This window comes from Scyliorhinus torazame, chromosome 21, assembly GCF_047496885.1.
Source record: "Scyliorhinus torazame isolate Kashiwa2021f chromosome 21, sScyTor2.1, whole genome shotgun sequence".
NCBI classification, from domain to species: domain Eukaryota; kingdom Metazoa; phylum Chordata; class Chondrichthyes; order Carcharhiniformes; family Scyliorhinidae; genus Scyliorhinus; species Scyliorhinus torazame.
This window is the reverse complement of record NC_092727.1, coordinates 110,408,369-110,422,801: the sequence shown is the minus strand read 5'-3', so window position 1 is coordinate 110,422,801 and position 14,433 is coordinate 110,408,369. Positions and strand designations below refer to the sequence as shown.

Below are 14,433 nucleotides of genomic sequence, written 5' to 3'. Positions count from 1 at the left end.
CTCTCTTCTTAGCCACCTCTGCACTCCAGTCCTGGTAAATACGGATCTCCGTGTTTTCCCACCTGCTGCTCCGTTCTTCTTTGGCCTATCTCAGGACACACTCCCTGTCCATAAAGCGGTGGAACCTCACCACTACAGCCCTTGGCGGCTCTTGGCTTTGGGTCTCCTTGCCAGGACCCGATGAGCCCCATCCAGCTCCAGGGGCCTCGGGAAAGATCCCACGCCCATCAGCGAATTTAGCATCGTGCTTATATATGCCCCGGCATTGGGCCCCTCCACTCCTTCAGGGAGACCGAAGATTCTTCCTCCTCGACCTATTCTCCAGGTCCTCAAAACTTTCCTGCCACCTCTTGTGCAGCGCCTCGTGCGCCTCCACCTTCACCGCCAGGCCCAAGATCTCGTCCTCGTTCTCCGAGGCTTTTCGCCGCACCTCCTGGATTGCCACCCCATGGGCCTTCTGGGTCTCCACAAGCTTCTCAATTGACGCCTTCATTGGTGCCAGCATTTCTGTCTTCAGCTCCGCAAAGCAGCGTTTAAGGAATTCCTGCTGCTCCTGCGACCACTGCGCCCATGCTGTTTGGGCTCCACCTGCCGCCATCTTGCTTTTCCTCCCTCGCACGTTCCGTTGCACCAGGATCACTTTTATAACCGCTCCATTCCTGGTCCAATCCATATAATGTCAGGAGAACGTTGCTGTCACCTTCCCACACTGGGAGCCGTCGAACAATTGCCGTTGGGGCCCCTCTGATGAGCCCAAAAGTCCTTTCCCGGCGGGAGCTGCCGAACATGCAACCTACCTAGGCATAGCCGCAAACGGAAATCTTCACATCAGGATTGTTGAGCTGGCATTGCACAATTGTGGGATTGAAAATGGGGGAAAGTGGTGTACATTGAAACATTCATAGCAAATAGGAGGAGACCATTCTCCACCTACGTGCCTGCTCCATCATTTATTATGATCATGGCTGATCATCAAGTTCAACACCCTGATCCCGCCTTCCCCCCCATATCCCGTCATTATGTTAGCCCCAAGAGCTATATCTAATTACTTCTTGAAATTATACCATTGTTATAACCCCTGGGCTATTGCGCAGTCAATTCCAGCCCTACTTGACCTGGAGTTACAACAAGATTGAATTAACAATTAGAAAAATACCCAAAGTTTTTGGCCCTTGGCTGCCCAATAATTACAGTCACCAGGTTTGTACATTTAAACACAATTATTTTTATTTATAACCAGAACTACAATGAAACATGCAGCAATTACAACTGGATAACTATCAACTAATTCCGAATCCCCACTTTAACTTGCCCCACCCGCTATCTACACACACACACACACACACACACAGATACACGACAGACAAACACAGAGGGGAGAAAATAATAATAATGGAAAGGAAAAGTCTTTGTTTCAGATTGTTTTCTTTAAGCAGACCTTCCTTCAAAGTAAGCTTTCTGATCCAGACCTCTGTTTACAGCCTTTTTGGTTTTACTGTAGATTTATTTAGGTCTCTTCAGTTCCAGAAATGCAACCACTCATAGCCTTTCTGGAGAAAGAGAGAGAATTGAGAGAAGATCCTTTCCTCTGAGTGTCCAGGATTCAAACTGAGCTCCTTCGGTCTTTGAAAATGATTCCGCTCAATTAGGACTCACCAATTCATTGGTCACCAACCAATCAATCGAACCAAATCCGAGCCCATCTCTAGGGTGCTGTCTAATGCTAGCAGCACTATATACTGTACTGCAACGTATTGAATTCGTCCTCTCTGTGGTTTGACTTAATGATATATGCCCATTAAGCATCCATGGAACAAAAATGGTTACAGCAAAAATAAAGAAAGGGGAAATAAAGGAATCCGCAGGAAGGACCCTTACAAATGAACAGCTGAGAACAAAGATTTTCTATGTCTTGTGATGAATGAAGGATATATATTGTATTATATGCATTTGGTGAGTAAGGGTTAAAAGCCTAGGTCAGCGTGTGGATACACCTGATGAGGTAAATTTTTTAAAAAGTCCTGATTTAAAAGACAAGACACTTGGACTACAGAGGTGCACTTAAAGCATTCTAAAAGATGGGCTAACAAAATGTTGTTCTATAAAGAAGGTTCCCCGGGGAGTAGATAAAGGAGAAGTTGTGTTTAGCTTAAGATGATGTAGTTAATTAAGATGATGTAGTAAATAGTAGACGGGGGCTGAAGAAGTTAGATGTTGCGTTTGAGTTCAGTTAAAGATTTGACTGTGAACAGCACAGGAGCAGTTTCTCAAAGGCTGGCAGGTTAAACAGTAGTCTAAAACAGACAAGAATCTGCAGGCTGTTTCGTGATCAGATTTCTCTCTCTCTATCTCTCTCTCTCAATGTTTAACGGGTCATTGTAAGCTATTGTTGTGTATGAAGTTCCAGTTATTTTAATACCGTGTTAAAGTTTGTTTTAATATGTGATATCCCTCTTTGTGTGCGGAATCACTCCTGGAGCAAAGTATCCTTTCCTCACAATCTTACAAATTAAATAAAATGTTGGGGTTTCTGTCCCGTATTCTAGCAACTGTTGGGATCTGGTCCGGAATCGTAATAGTCTGAATTACTATGTAAAAGAACCATCACCACTGTCCTCACGCTTCCAGCACTTATTGTAGCATCCTAAAAATGCACTCCATAACTGCTTGATATTTACCCGCCTGGATGTACATACACATTACATTGTCCTGGCGTGGGACTTGGTCTTAGAGGTGAGAGTACTACCAACTGTTTTCATTAGAAAGACGGAGGTTGAGGGGTGACCTGATCAAGGTCTATAAGATTATGAGGGGCATGGATAGAGTGGATGGGCAGGCACTCTTTCTCAGGGTGGAGGGGTCAGTCACCAGGGGGCATAGGTTTAAGGTCCATGGGGCAAAGTTTAGAGGAGGTGTGCGAGGCAGGTTTTTTACGCAGAGGGTGGTGAGTACCTGGAATGCATTGCCAGGGGAAGTTGTGGAAGCAGGTATATTAACGGCATTCAAAAGGCATCTTGACAAACACATGGATAGGACGGGTATAGAGGGAAACGGCACAAGGAAGTACTGAGGGTTTTTGCAAAGGTTGGTATTATGACCGGTACAGGCTTGGAGGGCCAAAGGGTCTGTTCCTGTGCTGGTTGGTCTTTGTTCTTTCATCCATGGCTGACTCCAAAGATTTAATTCCTCAGCCTAACCGTAGGACATTTTTTGCTGAGCTGTACATAGTTAATGTGAGGATCATAAATTGGGACAAATTAGTGTTCATTATACAGCGTAGTAAAAACAGTCTGAGCAGCACAACTCTATGAAGGCAAAGTCTTGTCCGAAGCCAAAGGAGTTGCATCCAAAGTAGATGTAGAGGTGAAACTATGAGAAAGCAAATTCCCGATTAGAAGAGCAACTTTTTTCCGCTCTTGATGTTTGAAATACTGAGGTTTCACTGCGTAAATCTGTTTTTGTTTTGGGATTTTTACAGCCAGAGAGGGACATGGCCAAAATTGAGGCAGGAAATATCGCCATCCTAGAGAGACTGGCTTCAATAATGGCCCCACGCTCAGGTGGTGCGTCCTGGAGCAACTATGATTTCAAGAGGTAGGGAGATTTCGTTTTTACATTGTTCCCAGTAGCCGTTTACGGTGTTTGCCCTCGAGTCATTTTAAATCTTTAAAATGAAATGGACCAATGTCAGTTTTCAAGGAAATATCTTGGAATAAAATCCCAGTTCTGTTTTGTATTGCTCGCTGAAAGCAGTTTACTTTGTTTTAATATCGGGATGTTGGCCCAGTGGTAATGTTACTGGATTCGTCATCCAGAGGCCCGGGCTAATGCTCTGGGGGAACCTGGAATTTAAATTCAATAAATAAATCTGGAATTGGAACTGTTGAATTGTTGTAAAAGCTCATACTGTTCACTGAAGTCCTTTAGGGTGTCCTTAACTGGTCTGCATGTTATGGGCCAGGGTTTAGAGAACCCCAAAGTGTATCATGGAGTTCACCTGACCCACAACTTTTAATAGATTGTGGTATGGGGAGCACATGGCCCACTCTACAGGTGTGGTACAGCAGAAATGGAAAAGTATTTTTTTAAGCAAAACAATGTTTATGAATTCAAGTTAACCTTTTTAAAACAAACAGTGAACATCTTAGCAGCCATTAATTCAAATGCAACCCCCTAAGAATACAACACTAAGTAATCCGTAAGCTGTCCTTTTAACATCCAGAAGACTTAAAACACCTTTTACCAGAAGCACATCAGGTTAAAGTCACTACTGTTAATAGTTTTAAATCACCAGGATCGATTTACAGTCTTTAGATTACAGAGAGACTCTAATACACCTTCTGGCTGTGACTGCAGCTATCCAGCTCTGAAAACGAAACTAAAACACACCCCGCAGCCTAAAACAAAAGTAAAAAGCTGACAGACAGCCCAGCTCCACCCACACTCTGACATCACTGATAAATGCCCATTTTTTAAAGGTACATTTCTTTAACATCCATTTCTTAAAGGTACTCTCACATGACATGGCCTACATTTGACTCCAACCCACAGAGTGCAGTTGACTCTTTGCTCTAATCTACCTGTCACAGAAGAATCTATCGATGACTATTGGTAGGAGTTACTGCCACACAGTCCATGCAGAGACAAAGTTCCATCTTCAACAGCCACCGTGTTGTGTGTCACTGCCACTGTGCTAAACAGGATGGATTGAGAGCTGATCAAGCATCTCAAAACTGAGCATCCGTGAGGTGCTATGGACCATCAGTAACTGCGGAATTGTATTCAACTATAATTTTAACAACATGGCCTTATATTTCTCTCAATCTATAATAGCTATCAAGCCAGGGTATCAACCCTGGAAGCACCAGGGAAGCATAAAAATTAGGTGCCAACCTGGTGAAGCTACAACACAGGACAAACAATGTCAAACAATGGAGGCAGCATTCTGTGCACAGAGCTAAGTGACCCCACAGCCAGTGAATTATATCGAAGCATTGCAATCCTGTCACAGGACTTGTGGAACGTCCTCCAGTTAGTTGTCTGTGGTGGATAATTAAATAACTAACTGGAGGAGGTTCCACAAATATTCCCACCCTCCGTAAGGGTGTGGCCCAGCACATCATTGCAAAAGAAAAGAAAGACACATTTACACCTGTCTTTAGCCAGAAGTGCTGAGAGTGTGATTTATCCAGGCCACCTTCTGCGGTCCCCAGCATCACAGATATCAGTTTTCAACCAATTTGTATCTCTCCATGTGATATCAAGAAATGGTTGAAGGCACTGGATTCTGCCAGGGCTCTGGGCCCCTGACAACATCACAGCAGAATCATAGAATCCCTACAGTGCAAAAGGAAGCCATTCGGCCCATCAAGTCTGCACCGACCCTCCAAAAGAGCACTCTACCCACACCCACTCCCTTGCCGTACCCCAATAACCCATTAACCTAACCTATGCAACTTTGGACACTAAGGAGCAAATTAGCATGGCTAGTCCACCTAACCTGTACATCTTTGGATTGTGGAAGGAAACCGGAGCACCTGGAGGAAACCCACGCAGTCACCCAAGGCCAGAATCGAACCTGGGTCCCTGGTGCCTTGAGGCAGCAGTGCTAACCACTCGGGCAACGTGCCGCCCTAGTAGTACTGAAGAGTTGTCCTCCAGAACTAGCCGTGCCCCTAGCCAAGCTATTCCAGTACAGCTACAAATTGGTGTTTACCTGGCAATGTAGAAAAATGCCCAACTGCATCCTGTCCACACAAAAAATAAGACAAATCTAATCCGACTAATTACTGCCTCATCAGGCTATGTATAATCATCAGCAAAGTGATGGAAGGTGTTGTTGACAGTGCTATCAAGTGGCACCTAAGAGCAACAACCTGCTTCATCGATGCTCTGTTTGGGTCCCACAAGAGCCAATTGGCTCCTGACCACATTATAGTCTTGATCCAAACATGGACAAAAGAGCTGAACGCAAGAGTGAGAGTGACATCATGACAGCATTTGACCGAGTGTGGTATCAAGAAACTGCAGCAAAATTGAAGTCAATGGGAATAAGAGGCAAAACTCTCGATCAGCTGGATTCATACCTAGCTCAAGGAAAGATGGTTGTGATTGATGAAGGTCATTCATCGTCGCCGTAGGACATCACTGCAGTAGTTCCTCAGGGTAGCGTCCTAGGCCCAAATATCTTGCAGCAGCCTCACCAATGACTTTCCCTCCATCACAAGATCAAAAATGGGGATGATCGCTGATTATTGCATAATGTTTAGTACCATTTGCGACATTAGATCCAGAAGTAATCTGTGTTCAAAAGCAGCAAGACCGAAATAACATTCAGGCTTGGGCTGATAATTGGCAAGTAACCATTTGTGTCACACACGTGCCAGGCAATGATCATCTCCAGAAAGGGAGAATATCATCTTCTACCCTTGATATTTAACAACATTACCACTATCAACATCCTGAGGGCTACCATTGACTAGGAACGTAACTGGACCAGTGAATTAAATGCTGTGACGACAAGAGCAGGTCAGAGGCTTGGCATTTTGCGGTGAGTACCCCACCTCCTGACTCCCCAAAGCCTATCCACCATCCACAAGGCATATCAGGAGTGCGATGGAATACTCTCCACTTGCCTGGTTGAATGCGGTTGCAACAACATTCAAAGAGACTCAACAACATTCAGGACAAAGCAACCTGCTTGATCAACATACCATCCACCAAATTAAACATTCACTCCATCCACCACTGACACAGTGGCAGCAGTATTTAAATGTTCAAGATGCCTTGGAACAATGCACCAAGGCTTCTTTGCCAGCAGCTTGCAAACATGTGACCTCTACCACCTGGAAGCACCTGGGCAGCAGACGCCTGAGAATACCACCACCTGCAAGTTTCCCTCCAACCTGACTTGGAACTATTTCCCCATCCCTTCGCTGTTGTGGGATCAAAACCCTGGCATTCCCTTCCCACTAATGCCAGATGGATTGCAGCGGTTCAAAAGGCATCTCAGCAACACCTTTTCAGTGGCAATTAGGGATGGGTGCTAAATGCTGGCATATTCAACAATGCCCACATCCCATGAAAGAATAAAAAAAATGTCAGCTATTTCAACTCCGCATCTGAAACAAATTTAACTTCCTCAATGTTACTATATAATGAATGGTAGGACTCTAGTAAGTACTAAGGATCAGAGGGACCTTTGGGTGTATGTCCACAGATCCCTGAAGACAGAAGGACAGATAGATAAGGTGGTTAAGAAGGCATATGCGATTTATTAGCTGAGGCAGAGAGCTTAAGCAGGCACGTTGTGATGGAGTTGTATAAAACTCCGTTTAGGCCACAGCTGGAGTATTGTATACAGTTCTGGTCAGCACACTATAGGAAGGAACTGATTGCACTAGAAATGGTGCAGAGGAGATTCACCAGGATGTTGCCTGGGCTGGAGCATTTCAGCTATGAAGAGATACTGGATAGGCTGGGGTTGTTTTCCTTGAAGCAGAGAAGGTTGAGAGGGGAACCTGAATGAGGCGTATAGAATTATGAGGGGCATAGATAGAGTGGATAGAAGGGAACTTTTCCCCTTTGCAGAGGGGCCAATAACCAGGGGGCATAGATTTAAGGTTAGGGCCAGGAGGTTTAGAGGGATTTGTGGAAAGATATATTCACCCAGAGGGTGGTTGGAATATGGAACTCACTGGCTGAAAGGGTGGTCGAGGTGGGAATCAGCACAACACTTAAGACACATTTAGATGAATATTTGTAACGCCATAGCATACAAGGCTAGAAAATGGGATTAGAATTGTTAGATGCTTGGACACGATGGACTGAAGGGCCTCTTTCCATGCTGGGAAAACTTTGTGACTATTTATAATGTAACATATTTTATCCAATTTAAGCAACATATCCTCTACATTGCACATTTCTACAAATGTTCTGACTGCCCCTCCCTGCTACTGTTTTATGGTTACAAAGACCTTGTTTTGCCTTGTATTCCCTATACTCCCAAGCCTATACCGAACGGGCTTCTACATTGGGAAGCTGTCTCTTAAAACCTTTGCTGTTAGCTCTAAGAAGTTACACATTCCTGATTTGTTTACTAAAATCCTCCTTGTGACAAAAATGTAGATGGAATATTAGTGGTTGAAGTGATGATATATGCAGGCTCTGATCAATATAATATTGTCGTAACTCTTCTAGTTGTCTGCCAATCACTAACAAAGCCAAAATCGTGCCAAAATGGAAAAAGGCGTGAACTTGGCAAATCCCTTCCCCCAAAACGTGTAAATGACAATAATTCATCCAGGCTGATCACCAACAATTGCATTCATATAACACCTTTAATATAATAATAAAAATTCCAAAATTCTTTACAGGAGCATTGTCAGACAAAATTTGACTCCAGGCCACATAAAAGAGATATTAGGTCAGGTAACCAAAAGCTCGGCCGAGGAGATAGGTTTTATGCAGCGACTTGAAAGAAAAATGCAGCAATGGACCATAAGACCATAAGACATAGGAGCGGAAGTAAGGCCATTCGGCCCATCGAGTCCACTCCGCCATTCAATCATGGCTGGTTTCAACTCCATTTACCCGCTCTCTCTCCATAGCCCTTAATTCCTCGAGAAATCAAGAATTTATCAACTTCTGTCTTAAAGACACTCAACATCCCGGCCTCCACCGCCCTCTGTGGCAATGAATTCCACAGACCCACCACTCTCTGGCTGAAGAAATTTCTCCTCATCTCTGTTCCAAAGTGACTCCCTTTTATTCTAAGGCTGTGCCCCCGGGTCCTAGTCTCCCCTGCTAATGGAAACAACTTCCCTACATCCACCCTATCTAAGCCATTCATTATCTTGTAAGTTTCTATTAGATCTCCCCTCAACCTCCTAAACTCCAATGAATATAATCCCAGGATCCGCAGACGTTCATCGTATGTTAGGCCTACCATTCCTGGGATCATCCGTGTGAATCTCCGCTGGACCCGCTCCAGTGCCAGTATGTCCTTCCTGAGGTGTGGGGCCCAAAATTGCTCACAGTATTCTAAATGGGGCCTAACTAATGCTTTATAAAGCTTCAGAAGTACATCCCTGCTTTTATATTCCAAGCCTCTTGAGATGAATGACAACATTGCATTTGCTTTCTTAATTACGGACTCAACCTGCAAGTTTACCTTTAGAGAATCCTGGACTAGGACTCCCAAGTCCCTTTGCACTTCAGCATTATGAATTTTGTCACCGTTTAGAAAATAGTCCATGCCTCTATTCTTTTTTCCAAAGTGCAAGACCTCGCACTTGCCCACGTTGAATTTCATCAGCCATATCTTGGACCACTCTCCTAAACTGTCTAAATCTTTCTGCAGCCTCCCCACCTCCTCCATACTACCTGCCCCTCCACCTATCTTTGTATCATCGGCAAACTTAGCCAGAATGCCCTCAGTCCCGTCATCTAGATCGTTAATATACAAAGAGAACAGCTGTGGCCCCAACACTGAACCCTGCGGGACACCACTCGTCACCGGTTGCCATTCCGAAAAAGAACCTTTTATCCCAACTCTCTGCCTTCTGCCTGACAGCCAATCGTCAATCCATGTTAGTACCTTGCCTCGAATACCATGGGCCCTTATTTTACTCAGCAGTCTCCCGTGAGACACCTTATCAAAGGCCTTTTGGAAGTCAAGATAGATAACATCCATTGGCTCTCCTTGGACTAACCTATTTGTTATCTCTTCAAAGAACTCTAACAGGTTTGTCAGGCACGACCTCCCCTTACTAAATCCATGCTGACTTGTCCTAATCTGACCCTGCACTTCCAAGAATTTAGAAATCTCATCCTTAACAATGGATTCTAGAATCTTGCCAACAACCGAGGTTAGGCTAATTGGCCTATAATTTTCCATCTTTTTCCTTGTTCCCTTCTTGAACAGGGGGGTTACAACAGCGATTTTCCAATCCTCTGGGACTTTCCCGGACTCCAGTGACTTTTGAAAGATCATAACTAACGCCTCCACTATTTCTTCAGCTATCTCCTTTAGAACTCTAGGATGTAGTCCATCTGGGCCCGGAGATTTATCAATTTTTAGACCTCTTCGTTTCTCTAGCACTTTCTCCTTTGTGATGGCTACCATATTCAACTCTGCCCCCTGACTCTCCGGAATTGGTGGGATATTACTCATGTCTTCTACTGTGAAGACTGACGCAAAGTACTTATTTAGTTCCTCAGCTATTTCCTTGTCTCCCATCACAACATTACCAGCATCATTTTGGAGCGGCCCAATGTCAACTTTTGCCTCCCGTTTGTTTTTAATGTATTTAAAGAAACTGTTACTATCATTCCTAATGTTACTGGCTAGCCTACCTTCATATTTGATCCTCTCTTTCCTTATTTCTCTCTTTGTTATCCTCTGTTTGTTTTTGTAGCCTTCCCAATCTTCTGACTTCCCACTACTCTTTGCCACATTATAGGCTTTCTCTTTTGCTTTGATGCATTCCCTAACTTCCTTTGTCAGCCATGGCTGCCTAATCCCCCCTCTGATAACCTTTCTTCTCTTTGGGATGAACCTCTGTACTGTGTCCTCAATTACTCCCAGAAACTCCTGCCATTGCTGTTCTACTGTCTTTCCCACTAGGCTCTGCTCCCAGTTGATTTTCGTCAGTTCCTCCCTCATGCCCCTGTAGTTAGCTTTATTTAACTGTAACACCTTTACATCTGATTCTACCTTCTTTCTTTCAAATTGGAGATTGAATTCTACCATATTATGATCACTGCCTCCTAAGTGCTCCCTTACTTTAAGATCTTTAATCAAGTCTGGCTCATTACATAACACTCAGTCCAGAATGGCCTGTTCCCTCGTGGGCTCCATCACAAGCTGTTCCAAAAAGCCCTCCTGTAAACATTCAATGAATTCCCTTTCCTTGGGTCCACTGGCAGCATTATTTACCCAGTTCACCTGCATATTGAAGTCCCCCATGATCACTGTGACCTTGCCTTTCTGACATGCACTTTCTATTTCGTGGTGCATTTTGTGCCCCCGGTCCTGACCACTGTTAGGAGGCCTGTACATAACTCCCATTATGGTTTTTTTGCCTTTATGGTTCCTCAACTCTACCCACACAGACTCCACATCATCTGACCCTATGTCATTTAGTGCTATTGATTTAATTTCATTCCTAATTAACAAGGCAACCCCGCCCCCTCTGCCCACCTCCCTGTCTTTTCGATAGGTTGTGAATCCCTGGATGTTTAAATGCCAGTCCTGAACCCCCTGCAACCATGTCTCTGTGATGCCTACCACATCATACCTGCCAGTCACAATCTGGGCCACAAGCTCACCTACCTTGTTCCGTACACTGCGCGCATTTAAATATAGCACCTTTAATTCTCTATTGACCGTCCCTTTTTGTTTTCTTAGTGTGGTGGACCTTGGTTTACTGAGCCTTTCCATACACTGTGTCATATTTTGTGGGATGGGGACTATCGTAACCTCTCCTGAGTTTTGTCTTTTCGTGCTTTTTTTTATTCCTAAGCAGCTACGCTTCCCACTGATTACTTCACCTCTTGGTTCCCTGACTTTCCCTTCCCCCCCAATCTTTAGTTTAAAGTCCTATTGACCACCCTATTTATTCTTTTCGCCAGAATACTGGTCCCAGCTCGGTTCAGGTGGAGACCATCCCAACGGTCTAGGTCCCCCCTGTCCCAAAACTGACGCCAGTGTCCCATGAAAAGGAAGCCCTCTTTCCCACACCACTCTTTCAGCCACGTGTTAACTTCCCTTATTCTTGCCTCCCTATGCCAATTTGCACGTGGCTCGAGCAGTAATCCGGAGATTATGACCCTTGAGGACCTGTTTTTTAATTTGAATCCTAGCTCTTTATAATCTCTAAACAGGTCCTCTTTCCTAGACTTGCCTATGTTGTTGGTACCGACATGGACCACAACAACTGGATCCTCCCCCTCCCTCTCCAGTATCCTTTCAAGCCGGTCAGAGATGTCCCGCACCCGAGCACTGGGCAGGCAACATACCATGCGGGACTCTTTATCCTGCTCACAAAGGATACTATCTATCCCCCGATAATAGAATCCCCTACAACTACAACTTGCCTATTTACTCCCTCCCCTTGAATGGCCTGCTGAACCATGCTGCCTTGGTTAGCTGACTCATCCTTCCTGCAGCCCTGTTCGCCATCCGCACAGGGAGCAAGTGCCTCATACCTGTTGGACAGAGTCAAGGGCTGAGGCTCCTGAGTTCCTGACTGCTGGTTCCCTTTACCTGCCTGACTTGCAGTCACACCCTGCTGTCCCTGGCCACTGGCAGGATTTAAACTACTTACTCTGACAGGTGTGACTGCCTCCTGAAACACAGTGTCCAGGTAAGTCTCCCCCTCCCGGATGTGCCTCAGTGTTTGAAGCTCAGACTCCAGCTCATCAACTCTAAGCCGGAGCTCTTCGAGCAGCCAACACTTACTGCAGATGTGGTCACTGCAGCTTGCAATGGGATCGGCCAGCTCCCACATCAAGCAGCTCAAGCACATCACCTGACCAGTCATCACTAATTAATTAATTAGTTTAATTTAAGTTTATGAGTTTAGCTGTGTTTTAAAAAAAATTTGGGGCAGATTTGCTATCAACCACTCAGATCACAGCTTCCCTCTGACGTCACTTTTGGGGAAAAAAAACTGGAAAACAGGAAGTTTCCGTTAGGTTTTTATACTCACAGAGACTGCTCCTCCTCCTGCGCAATGCTTACTAATGTGCGCTTTCTGTCTGTCTTTTATACAGACTTTAGGATGACTCACACTAAAACTTCAAAGAGAAGAAAACAATGTGTACCTTTGTGCCCCTTAACAGGCCTCAGGTGACTGCCAGATAACTGCCTCTCAGCAATTAGGGTGGGGGCAGCTTCAGCCAATCAGACACTAATCTACACTGCACTTTTAACTGAAAAACAGCAAAATTAGATGAATTTGGTGGAAAGGTGGCTGCAGTGATATCTTGGTTGTGTTGCAATTCACCAACTGACCATTAGGACTCATTGGTATATAAGTGAATGTTAGTCAGGTACCCTCAGACTGACTAGGGTGCTGGGAGAGAGATAGTGATTTGTGCATGTCCATACTGTTATTCATCTGTTGTTTTGTATATATTCGACCCATAGTTAATGTTAATAGATAGTTTATAATTTTAGCAACAAGGGTTCTTGTCGTAAAAATCAGGCCATCCAGCAAGAACATTACATGGTACCAGGATTGGATGGTATTAAACACTGGAAAAAAAACATCACATCATCGAGTGAGTCCACAGAGATTTGAAGATTTTGCAGATTGCAAGAATTAACAACATGGGGTTGTTGAAGCCACCAGTGAGTCTCCGATTTCATGGGAATGTGGATAGCAACTGGCATGTGTTTAAACAATAATTTAATCTGTTTCTTACTGCAGTAAATTTAGGAGATCAGTCAGATTTGCGTAACGTAGCGATGCTGCGAACAGCGGCAGGGCCCAAAGCAATTGCTGTGTTTAATATGTTTAAATTTGCAAACGATGAAGATGGTAAAAATTTTAACAAAGTAATTTGAAGATTTGATGAAACTTGCACCCCCAGAAAGAATGACATTTTTGAACGCTATGTGTTTAGATCACATTTGCAGAAGACAGAAGAGTCCATCGATCATTTCATCACTGATTTAAAGTTAAAAGCTAAAACCTGTAAATTTTCTGTGGTGGAATCTTCCATGTTTCAGGACCAGATTGTGTTTGGTGTGAATGAAAATATGCTGAGGGAAAGGCTGCTGTTAAGATTTGTCAGGCTCACTAGCTAGCAGCACAGCATTCTAAAATGTTTCTCAGTAATGGCAGCGTTTTCTTGGAGGAAATCACTCCGGTTGCCGCCCTTTTTCCAAAAAGGCAGGAAACTTCCAAAAAATGGTGGTAAAGTTCCTGCAGCTTTTCGAAAACCAATAAACAGGTTAAAGATCAGGACAGACTATTTCTGTGTGAAAGATGTGGTCAAAGGCATAAATTAAGGCCGTGTCCAGCGTTTGTCAAGTTTTGTTCCAGATGCAAACTTTGTTCAGAATTGTTCCTCGAAGCTCAACCCCAGATCAGTCACCACAGTGGAAGACACAGTCTCCAGTGATGAAACATCATTGTTTGTTGGAGTAGTAACAGAGAAGAATACTTTTTTGGAGACGTCAAAAAATTCTCCAGACTTAAAAAAAATGCAAACTGATGCTCCATTGAAAATAAATGCGGTTGATGAGGACAAATAGCTGCTACCACTTGAAGTGAACAGTTCAGTGGTCCAATTGAAGTTAGACACTGGTGCAAAGCCAATTTAATCAGTATGACTGATTTAAAAAATCTAAAAATTCAACCAATTAGAAGAAATCATAAAATATCTCTGAGAGATTACAATAGTTCAAGCTTTAAATGTTAT

General features: G+C 44.0%; 1 protein-coding gene across 5 annotated transcripts in view; it reads left to right on the top strand.

The window, feature by feature from the left end:
* Nucleotides 1-14,433, top strand: part of LOC140398492 (uncharacterized) — a 99,321-nt gene that overhangs the window by 51,756 nt on the left and 33,132 nt on the right. For all 5 annotated transcript variants that reach the window (XR_011937498.1, XM_072487243.1, XM_072487244.1 and 2 more), the window contains one exon: nt 3,479-3,594. Coding sequence is in view for 4 of the 5 variants with exons in the window: in XM_072487243.1 (XP_072343344.1) it covers nt 3,479-3,594 (116 nt within the window). In the remaining variant the exon portion in view is untranslated. The remainder of the gene's footprint in view (nt 1-3,478; nt 3,595-14,433) is intronic.